General features: G+C 37.3%; 1 protein-coding gene and 1 pseudogene across 8 annotated transcripts in view; one reads left to right on the plus strand and one right to left on the minus strand.

The window, feature by feature from the left end:
• DNAH6 (dynein axonemal heavy chain 6) overlaps positions 1-12,211 on the plus strand; it is a 380,528-nt gene that overhangs the window by 331,786 nt on the left and 36,531 nt on the right. For all 8 annotated transcript variants that reach the window (XM_017947677.3, XM_017947678.3, XM_017947676.2 and 5 more), the window contains one exon: positions 10,437-10,597. In XM_017947677.3, coding sequence (XP_017803166.2) covers positions 10,437-10,597 — 161 coding nt within the window. The remainder of the gene's footprint in view (positions 1-10,436; positions 10,598-12,211) is intronic.
• On the minus strand, positions 6,459-7,157 carry LOC108581690 (annotated as a pseudogene).

The raw sequence follows: 12,211 nt of genomic DNA on the forward strand, positions 1-12,211 counted from the left end.
TCCTATTCAACATAGTGTTGGAAGTTCTGGCTAGGGCAATCAGGCAAGAGAAAGAAATCAAGGGTATTCAGTTAGGAAAAGAAGAAATCAAATTGTCCCTGTTTGCAGATGACATGATTGTATATTTAGAAAACCCCATTGTCTCAGCCCAAAATCTCCTTAAGCTGATAAGCAACTTCAGCAAAGTCTCAGGATACAAAATTAATGTGCAAAAATCACAAGCATTCTTATACACCAGTAACAAACAGAGAGCCAAATCGTGAATGAACTTCCATTCACAATTGCTTCAAAGAGGATAAAATACCTAGGAATCCAACTTACAAGGGATGTAAAGGACCTCTTCAAGGAGAACTACAAACCGCTGCTCAGTGAAATAAAAGAGGACACAAACAAATGGAAGAACATACCATGCTCATGGATAGGAAGAATCAATATCATGAAAATGGCCATACTGCCCAAGGTAATTTATAGATTCAATGCCATCCCCATCAAGCTACCAATGAGTTTCTTCACAGAATTGGAAAAAACTGCTTTAAAGTTCATCTGGAACCAAAAAAGAGCCTGCATTGCCAAGACAGTCCTAAGTCAAAACAACAAAGCTGGAGGCATCACGCTACCTGACTTCAAACTATACTACAAGGCTACAGTAACCAAAACAGCATGGTACTGGTACCAAAACAGAGATATAGACCAATGGAACAGAACAGAGTCCTCAGAAATAATACCACACATCTACAGCCATCTGATCTTTGAGAAACCTGAGAAAAACAAGGAATGGGGAAAGGATTCCCTATTTAATAAGTGGTGCTGGGAAAATTGGCTAGCCATAAGTAGAAAGCTGAAACTGGATCCTTTCCTTACTCCTTATACGAAAATTAATTCAAGATGGATTAGAGACTTAAATGTTAGACCTAATACCATAAAAATCCTAGAGGAAAACCTAGGTAGTACCATTCAGGACATAGGCATGGGCAAAGACTTCATGTCTAAAACACCAAAAGCAACGGCAGCAAAAGCCAAAATTGACAAATGGGATCTCATTAAACTAAAGAGCTTCTGCACAGCAAAAGAAACTACCATCAGAGTGAACAGGCAACCTACAGAATGGGAGAAAATTTTTGCAATCTACTCATCTGACAAAGGGCTAATATCCAGAACCTACAAAGAACTCAAACAAATTTACAAGAAAAAAACAAACAACCCCATCAAAAAGTGGGCAAAGGATATGAATAGACATTTCTCAAAAGAAGACATTCATACAGCCAACAAACACATGAAAAAATGCTCATCATCACTGGCCATCAGAGAAATGCAAATCAAAACCACAATGAGATACCATCTCACACCAGTTAGAATGGCGATCATTAAAAAGTCAGGAAACAACAGGTGCTGGAGAGGATGTGGAGAAATAGGAACACTTTTACACTGTTGGTGGGATTGTAAACTAGTTCAACCATTATGGAAAACAGTATGGCGATTCCTCAAGGATCTAGAACTAGAAGTACCATATGACCCAGCCATCCCATTACTGGGTATATACCCAAAGGATTATAAATCATGCTGCTATAAAGACACATGCACACGTATGTTTATTGCGGCACTATTCACAATAGCAAAGACTTGGAATCAACCCAAATGTCCATCAGAGACAGACTGGATTAAGAAAATGTGGCACATATACACCATGGAATACTATGCAGCCAAAAAAAAGGATGAGTTTGTGTCCTTTGTAGGGACATGGATGCAGCTGGAAACCATCATTCTCAGCAAACTATCGCAAGAACAGAAAACCAAACACCGCATGTTCTCACTCATAGGTGGGAACTGAACAATGAGATCACTTGGACTTGGGAAGGGGAACATCACACACCAGGGCCTATCATGGGGAGTGGGGACGGGGGAGGGATTGCGTTGGGAGTTATACCTGATGTAAATGATGAGTTGATGGGTGCTGACGAGTTGATGGGTGCAACACACCAACATGGCACATGTATACATATGTAACAAACCTGCACATTATGCACATGTACCCTAGAACTTAAAGTATAATAATAAAAAATAAAAAATAAAAACACACACACACACACACACACACACAATCCAATCACATGCTGCCTACAAGAGATTCACATTAGATCCAACCAGTAACTAAAAGAGCTGAAGTGACTATGATATCAGGAAGAAAAACAGACTTCAAGACAAAAGTTGTTACAAAAGACAAGGATATAATTTAATGATAAGACAATCATCAAAAAGACATAACAATTGTCAACCAAGTCCCAAAATATATAAAGTAAAAACTGACAGAATTGAAGGCAGAAATAGTTCAATGAAAACAGTTAGAAATTTCAATGTCACATCTTTAATAATGGATAGAACAATTATGAAAAAAAGATAAGGTAATAGAAGACTTCAACAACATTAAAACTAATATTAACAGATTTGACAGACATATATAGAACACTGTACCCAACAATATCAGAATAAACCTTCTTCTCAAGTACACATAGTACATTCTCCTGGATAGTTCATATGTCAGGCCACAAAGCAAGTCTCAATAAACTTAAGAAGATTGAGCCATAAAAAACATCTTTTCAAACACTAATGGAATAAGATTAGAAACAAATAACCGAAGGAAATATGGACAATTCAAAAATATATGGAAATTAAATGATACACTTTTAAGAAATCAAAAGGGAAATTAGAAAATGTTCATTTTTTAAAACTTCAACTTCTACTTTAGATTCAGGTTTCTTAACATGTGCGTATTGCATGTTACTGAAGTTTGGATACAAATGATCCTATCACCAAAGTAGTGAGCATAATACCCAAGAGTTGGTTTTTCAACCCTCTCTTCCTCCCCTATCTGGTAGTCTCCAGTGTCCATTTTTCCAATCTTTATGTCCTTGTATACCCAATGTTTAGTTTCCCCTTATAAATGAGAATATGCAGTGTTTGGTTTTCTGATTCTGTGTTGTAGTAATGACCTCCAGCTGCATCCATGTTGTTGCAAAGGACCAGATTTTATTCCTTTATGTGGTTGCATCATATTCCATGGTTTATAGTACCACATTTTCTTTATCCAATCCACCATTATGAGAGAATCTAGGTTGATTGAATATCTTTGCTATTGTGAATACTGCAAGTGCATGTGTATTCTTAGTAGAATAATTGATTTTCTTTTGGATATATACCCATTAATGAGAATGGTGGGTTGAATGGTAATTCTGTTTTAAGTTCTTTCATAAATCTCCAAATTGCTTTTTAAAGTGGCTGAATTAGTTTACACTGTGAATGAATGCACAGTTTATACACCGACAGTGTGTAAGTGTTCCATTTTCTATGCAGCCTCACCAGCATCTGTTAATTTTTGACTTTTTAATAATAGCCATTCTGACTGGTGTGAGATGGTATCTCATTATGGTTTTTATTTGCATTTCTCTGATGATTAGTGACGTTGAGCATTTTTATATGCTTTTGGATGCCTGTATGTCTTTTTTTGAGAAGTGTTATTCATATCTTTTGTCCACTTTTTAATGGAGCTTTTTGCTGTTGAATTAACTTTCTTATGGATTCTGAATATTAGACTTTTTCAGATACATATTTTCTCCCAGTCTGCAGGTTGTATTTACCCTGTTGATAGTTTCTTTTTCTGCACAAAAAGTCTTCCACTTAATTTGGTCCCATATATCAATTTTTGATTTTTTGCAATTGCTTTGGAGTACTTAGTCATAAATTCTTTTCCAAGGCTGATGTCTAAAATGGTGGTTCCTAGGTTATCTTCTAAGATTTTTATAGTTTGAGGTCTTACGTTTAAATCTTTAATCCATCTGGAGTTAATTTTGGTATATAGTGAAACATAAGAGTTCAGTTTTATTCTTCTGCATGTAGTTAGGCAGCTATCCTAACATCATTTATTAAACAGAAAACCTTTTCCTCATTGCTTATTAGTGTCAGTGTTGTCAAAGATGAGATGACTGTAGGTGTGCGGCTTTATTTCTGGGGTCTCTATTCTGTTCTATTGGTCTGTGTGTCTATTTTTGTACCAGTACCATGCTGTTTTGATTACTGTAGCCTTATAGTACAGTTTGGAGTTGGGTAATATAATGCCCCAGCTTTGTTCTTTTTATGCAGGATTGCTTTGGCCATTCAGATTCTTTTTTGGTTATATATGAATTTTAGAATAGTTTTGCAGTGAAATGGGTAGTTTGATAGGAATAGTGTTGAATCTGTATATTGCTTTGGGCAGTATAGTCATTTTAACAGTATTGATTCTTCAAGTGAATTAGCATGGAATGTTTTTCCATTTGTTTGTGTCATTTATGATTTCCTCTGGTAGTATTTTGCAGTTCTCCTTGTAGAGATCTTTCACCTCCTTGGCTAGATGTATTATTCTTTTTGTGGCTATTGTAAATGGCATTCCTTTCTTGATTTGGCTCTCAGTTTAAATGTTATTGTTGTATAGAAATGCTATTGATTTTTGCACATTGATTTTGTATCCTGAAACTTACTGAAGACATTTATCAGTCTTCCAGTTACAAAATCAAATGATTAGAGAAGAAAGATAGTTTGAGTTCTTCTTTTCCTATTTGGATGTATTTTATTTCTTTCTCTTGCCTGATTGTTTTGGCTACGATTTCCAGTACTGTCTTGAAAAGGAGGGGTGGGAGTGGGAGTCTTTGTCTTGTTCCAGTTCTCAAGGGGAATGATTCTAGCTTTTGCCTATTCAGTATGATATTGACTGTGGATTTGTCATAGATGATTCTTAATATTTTGAAGTATGTCCCTTCAATGCCTAGTTTCTTTGTTAATAATTTTTGTCATAAAGAAATGTTGGATTTTATCAAAAGCCTTTTCTGTGTCTGTTGAGATGATCATACGCTTTTTTTATTTTAATTCAGTTTTTGTGGTGAGTCACATTTACTGATTTGTGTCTGTTGAACCAACATTGCATCCCAGGAATGAAGCCTACTTGGTCATGGTGAATTAGCTTTTTAATATGCTGCTGGATTCACTTTCCTAGTATTTTGTTGAGAATTTTTGCATCTATGTTCATCAGGGATATTGGCCTGATGTTTTCATTTTTGTTGTGTCTGTGCCAGATATTGGTATCAGGATGATGCTGACTTCACAGAATGAGTGAGAGAGGAGTCCTTGCTTTTTGAATTTTTGGAATAGTTTTAGTAGGATTGGTACCAGCTATTCTTTGTATATCTGGTAGAATTCCACTGTGAATCTTTCTGGTCCAGGGCTTTGCTTGGTAGGATTTTTACTCCCAATTCAATTTCATTACTCATTATTTGTCTGCTTAGGATTTCTGTTTTTTCCTGGTTCAATCTTGGGAGGTGGTGTGTCTCCAGAAATTGATCCATTTCCTCTAGACTTTTCATGTTTCTGTGCAGAAAGTTATTAATAATAGTCTCTGAGGATCTTTTGTATTTCTGTAGGATTATTTGTGATATCACCTTTGTCATTTCTCATTGTGTTTATTTGGATCTTCTCTCTTTTTTTCTTTGTTAATCTAGTTAGCGTCTATCAATCTTGTTTATCCTTTCAAAAAACAAACTGTTGGTTTTATTCATTCTCTTTTTTCAGTGGTCAAGGTTTATTGGGAATTTTAATTGGTATGACACTTGGATAGTTGGTTGCATTGTTTATATGTAGATCTTTTCACATTATATGGTAATGTACACTACTGATATATATAGAGATCACAAAATAAGATCCTTTGGAACAATTATGCACAAGACATGCGATATTGGATTTATACACTGGATCCCAGGATGTGACTGATTGGGAAAGAATGTTGAACTAGGAATGTCCCGTGAAGGAGCCAGAAAGTTATATACACACAGTAAACATCCATCTGGCTCAAGGGGCAACTGCAGCATGTGCAGCATTGGTAGAGCTGCCTCAGAGTTGGTAAAAGTATTTCACACTGACCAGTTTAGGACTACACTAGATTAATACCATCTAGCATCAGGATATAGCTATAGGATTTTACAAACCATTCCTATGTCCAACTTCAGGAATTGATGTTTTTCCCAGTGCATTTTAAAATATTGCTGCTTTGATCACAGAACAGATAAAAAGGACAACATGCACAACCTCCAACTAAAATCCTACTGTAGCCTAGACAGTGAAATGATATGACATCGGAAGACTTTAAAATTGCAAGTCTTTTTAGAGTCCCCAAAGTGTAACTGCACTCTTCTTCAAACAGGCCTCTTCCTCAGGAGTCAGAGTCACCTTCACACAAGGTCGGAGATTCCATTCTGTCCCAAAATGCAAGGAACACTAAGGAAGACATTATCCTTTATTCCATAGAGACCCTTAATCATGGTGGAAATTAGGTGCACCCACCTAAGATTCTTCATTATACTCTCTGCCAAATCTGCCACAGAGGGTCCAATGCCCCAGCCTTTGAGTTTGATCACCTCATAAGCACTCTCAGCCACCTACTTGTGAGCCTCTTTCCACTGTTACTTATCTGTATCAGTCCCCAAATCTGGGTGTAGAGTCTTCAAGGAGGCACCAGCAACATTCACTCCACTCCATACAGGCACACTGGAATCTCCATGTTCCCCAAGGACCTACCCTTGACAGCTTAATGAGTGAACTCCCAGCCTTTCCCCCATCAGGTAACGGAATTGGGCTGAATCCAGATTGCAACCACTTTCAATAACACGGTTTTGGGGAAAGCCACTTATCTTCCAAGCCACATGGGTCAAGATATCCACTGGATTTGAAACAATAAGTAAATTGCAGTTCAGCCTGTATTTTACAACATTAGGAATGATGAATTTAAAGATGTTCATGTTATGCTGGACCAAATTAAGACAGCTTTCTCCCTCTTGCTGATGTGCCCAAGCAGTGAAAATGACCAGCTTGGAGTTTGCAGTTACGTTAGTCTTTGCCAGAGACAGTCTTTGGTGTTCTAAGGAAAAGGCTGCCATGTTGGAGATCCATCATCTCTCCCTTCAATTTATTTTCCATGACATCAACAAAGCAAGTTCATCTACTGAGTCCTTTGTGGACTTGTTGGCATGGCACAGGCCATGCCAACAGCACCAATCCCAGCAACTATAATCTTATTCTCGGGGGGTCTCTTCTTCCTCTAGAAGATTATGAATCAGCTGATCCTTGAGAGTTGTCATATTGAACTTGGAACCAAAAGGAACCGGGAATGCACATCCAGCAGGTGTCAGGGGCGCATGACAATGAGATCCGGACTCAGCGGCAGTGGCTCCAGCACCTAGCTTTATTAATTCTTTGTATGGATTTTGGGGTCCCAATTTCATTTAGTTCTGCTCTGATTTTAGTTATTCCTTTTCTTCTGCTAACTTCAGGATTTGTTTGTTCTTGTTCTAGTTCCTCTAATTGCAATATTAGATCGTGAATCTAATTCTTAATGTAGGAATTTAGCACTATAAACTTTTTTTTTTTTTTTTTTTTTGAGACAGGATCTCAGTCTGTTGCCCAGGCTGTACTGTGATGGAGTGATCATGGCTCATTGCAGCCTCAACCTCCCCAGAGTCAGGTGATCCTCCCTCCTCTACCTCCCAAGGAGCTGGGACTACAGGCACACATCACCATGCCTGGCTAATTTCTGTATTTTTTTGTAGAGACAGGGTTTTGCCAGGTTGCCCAGGATCATCTCAAACTGAGTTCAAGTGCCCTCCTCCTCAGCCTCCCAAAGTGCTGGGATTACAGGCACTGCATCCAGACATACTGTAAACTTTTAACGCTGCTTTTACTGCATCCCAGATATTTCAGTATGTTGTGTCTCTCTTTTCATTTGTTTCAAAGAAGTGTTTTATTTCTGTCTTAATATGTTGTTTACCCAAAAGTCACTCAGAAGAAAGTTGTTTAGTTTCCATGTAATTGTGTAGTTTTCAGAGATCTTGGTATTGATTTCTATTTTAATTCCACTGTTGTCTGAGAGTATGCTTGGTATGATTTTGATCTTTTTGAATCTATCAAATCTATTATGGTTAAGCATGTGGTTGATCTTAAACTATGTTCCATATACAGATGAGAAAAATGTATATTCTGTGGTTGATGGGTGGAGTATTCTGTAGATAGCTCTTAGATCCAATAGATTAAGTGTCTAATTTATGTCTAGAATTTTTTTGTTAGTTTTCTGCCTCAATGATCTGTCTAACACTGTCAGTGGGATGCTGAAGTACCCCCACTATTATAATGTAGCTTTCCAAGTATTTTTGTAGGTCTTGAAGCAGTTGTTTTATGAATCTGTGTATTCCAATGTTGGGTGCATCTATATTTAGGATAGTTAAGTCTTTTTGTTGAGTTCAACCCATTACCATTATGTAATGCCCTTCTTTGTCCTTTTTCACTGTTGTCAATTTAGTCTTATTTCTGCAACATAAGAATAGTCACCTCCTCTTCTCTTGTTTTCCTTTTGCATGATAGATCTTTCTCCACCCCTTTATTTTGAGCCTGTTGGTTTTGTTACATGAGAAATGGATCTCTTGAAGATAGAAGATGGTTGGGTCTTATTTTTTTATCCAACTTGCTACTCTGTGCCTCTTAAATGGGGTGTTTAGACCACTTATATCCAAGGTTAATATTGATATGTAAGGTTTTGATCCTGTTGTGATATTTTTAGCTGGTTGCTTTGTAGTCTTGATTGTGTAGTTGCTTTATAGAGTCTGTGGGCTCTGGACTTAAGTGTGTCTTTGTGGTAGCAGGTATCACTCCTTCATTTCCGTGTTTAGATCTCTTTTGTGAATCTTTTGTAATGCTGGTCTAGTGGTAAAGAATTGCCTTAGCAATTGCCTATCTGGAAAAGTTTTTATTTCTCCTTTGCTTATGAAGCTCAGTCTGACAGGATATGAAATTGTTGGTTGCAATTTCTTTTCTTTAAGAATGCTGAATATAGTTATGTTATCTCTTCTGACTTGTAATGTTTTTGCTGAGAAGTCTGCTGTTAGCCTTATGGGATGACCTTTGTAAGTGATCTGACCTTTTCCTCTAGCTGCCTTTAAGAATTTTTTTTTCACATTGATCATGGAAAGTTTGATAACTATGTGTCTTGGGGATGGTCTTCTTATATAGCATCTCCTAGGGTTTCTCTGAATTTCCTGAAATTGCATGTCAACCTCTCCAGCAATATTGGGGAAACTTTCAAGGACTATATTCTCAAATATGTTACCCAAGTTGTTTACCTTTTCTTCTCTCTCGGGAATGCCAGTATGGCATAGGTTTTATCTATTTGCATAATCTCATATTTCTCATAGGCTTTGTCCATTTTTTAAATTCTTTCTTCTTTATTTTTGCCTAACAGGGTTGTTTTGAGGTACCAGTCTTTGAGCTCTGAAATTCTTTTTTTGACTTGGCCTAGTATGTTGTTAACGCTTCCAATTGTATTTTGAAATTCCTGTAGTCATTTTTCAGTTCCAGGAGTTCAGTTTTGTTTTTTCTTCATATAGCTGTGTCATCTTGCAACTCTTGGATCATTTTACTGGCTTCTTTGGACTGGATTTCAACTTTCTCTTGGATCTCATTGAGCTTCCTTGCCATCCAGATTGTGAATTCTGTATCTGTCATTTCAGATGTTTCAATCTGGTAGGATCCATTGCAATCATTTAGAGCTAAGGAAACTGATTTTTTGAATTGCCAGAGTTCTTGTGCTGATTCCTAATTACCCAAGAGGGCTAGTATTTATCATTTTCGAGTTTCTGTCATTTCATTGAGGCTTTTTATTTTTGTATTCCTGTTTTCCTTTGAGGGTTTGACTGTGGTGTATGTTGTGTATAGTTCATTGGCTTTGCTTCTGGGTGCTTTCAGAGGGCCAACGCTTTGCACAGGTTTCTTAGTTGTAGCTAGTTTCCCACATTGGCTTTCACAGATGCTGTGTGATTAATCGATGGCATTAGAATTCAAAATTGTTTTTGCCTTTTGGGATAAGGAGAGGTACTGTTTTTTGACCTGGGTGGTGGTACATGTGCACATTTGCTTTGTGAGAATTCATTGAGCCATACACTAATAATATGTATTTTTCTGTATATATGTTAGACTTTAATTTTTTAAGTGTTTAAAAACTGATCTATAGTGTTGTTAGAAGTTAGGATAATGATTACCTGTGGGAAGAAGGAAGGGGAAATCATTGAGGCGGAGAAAGGCATAAGAGAAATGTCTCTGGTATATCAGCACAGTTCTCTTCTCAACCACAGGTATTGATTTGTGATCATTTGTAGAGCTGTATATTTTTTTGCACTTTTCTATGTGGGTCATGGTAAAAATATTTTTAAAAACAAGAAATAAGGAAAACATATTTGTACTGCTATTGGAATGAGGATTCAAAATATATATATATATATCCTAAGCAAGAGTCTACTGTATTTACATTTCTTGATATTGATTTTGCTTTAAAATAGCATAAGATGATATTTTGTTGTTGCTGTTTAATTCAGGGTGCAGTCAATTTCACTGGGGCAAGGACAGGGACCTATTGCTGAAAAAATGATCAAAGATGCAATGAAATCAGGAAACTGGGTATTTTTGCAAAACTGCCATCTTGCTGTTTCTTGGATGTTGGCAATGGAAGAGCTCATTAAAACCTTCACAGATCCAGGTATGTTGAGCACATAGCCCCTGCATAATAATAACATTTCGATGTAACCTTTTCTTGTTGAATTCATTCCTTATAGTAATTCATTATTGTAGGCACTATGTTTCCCTATATTAAAGAGGAGAAATTTGAGACCTAGACAGATTTCGCTAATTTACACAACCAGGGTTTGATAAAAGGCCTTCAGAACTACAAGTTGAGGCTAGGATCCACTGGATCATTTCTGTTTCTTATTGCCTTCTATGAGAGGTCATTTGAATTTGAAATATATTACTTACAGGCATATTAAAAAGAAAAATATACTTAGGACAAACAAAAGAAATTAAATCTTTCCCTATATAACAAGAAATGTCAAGGAACAGAGTTCAAATTACCACCAATTCCCTTGGAGTAGTTTTTTACCACCTTTTATCCTCTGTAACCCACATGACAACTAACCTTTACATGTGCCTCAGAGCCACACCCACCCCATGGGCATGCCCAGCATTACTCATAGTTGCTGGCACTAGCTATTATCTCACCACTTTCTTGCCTACTCAAGAAAGTGTAATGGGCTGCAAAGAGAGGAAGTGGAATTAGAATCTACTCATTTTAAAGTGTTAGTATAAAAATAACCAAAACCTCAGGAACTATTTTATTGGTAGCAAATTGTGTGGGTCCCATTCTACCACTCTGCTGTGAAGGCCTGGGGTAGAACCTCCAGGCAAGCATATCCAGAGAGAGCCCTTTCTCTGAGGCCTTTCTTTGTGCCCTCACTACAGAAAGCTTTCTGGAAAGGTAAGAGCTATGCCGATGATCTTGCAAATCACTTTATTTAGTGCTACTTATTAAGGTGAAGAGCTGCTCCTTTCCAGAGTCCCCAGTCTGCACTGTTCACTGAGCCAGCTCAGGGTTTAGCAGCCTTCCCCTAAAGGCCCTTCACTTCCTGGCCCCCTGCCCTCACCCCCAAGCCTTCTGCAGGTTGCTTCTGACAAAGGTAAGGACTCATTTTTATCCACCATTCATAATCTCCACTATTTCCATTCCTTTGCAGTCAAATAAGAGATGGCCTGCTTCCTGCTGGGCCTGTGGCTTACTTCTATTTAAATAATTAAAGAGAAATGACAAGGAGGTCTTCAATACTGGTCAGAGGTCCCCAGTGATTAGGAATATAATTAAGAAAGAAATGTTAGAGAGGCATCAAAAAAGCAATTTGCTGTGGCAGTACTACATGAGCCTCCATAATATGGAGATGCCGTTCAGCTTCACTATAACTAGGACAAGAGCATTTCCAGTTCTTCAAGGACACTGGATGGGCTAATGAAGCCAGCTGAAGTTGTTTGTGTATTTTAAGTGCTTACTAAACTTAAGTGGATAGAAAAGTCCTATTCTAGCCCTTGCTATAATCATTTATAACCTAACCATTTAAGTTCTGATGTTGGTCATTTTCATGCCACTTGTGTTAAATTGAATGGTCAAAAAATCCTCATGAGAATAAATACGTGGGCAATAACTGCCCTCTTTTTCAACTGAAAATGTTTCCCATTTCAAAGATAAGACCCTTAATAGTTCAGCAACTATTAAAAATTAACATGTTCCTAATGTATTTACCCAAATGTGCCTGCTTCTTGACTGCCA

This window comes from Papio anubis, chromosome 14 (genome assembly GCF_008728515.1).
Source record: "Papio anubis isolate 15944 chromosome 14, Panubis1.0, whole genome shotgun sequence".
NCBI classification, from domain to species: domain Eukaryota; kingdom Metazoa; phylum Chordata; class Mammalia; order Primates; family Cercopithecidae; genus Papio; species Papio anubis.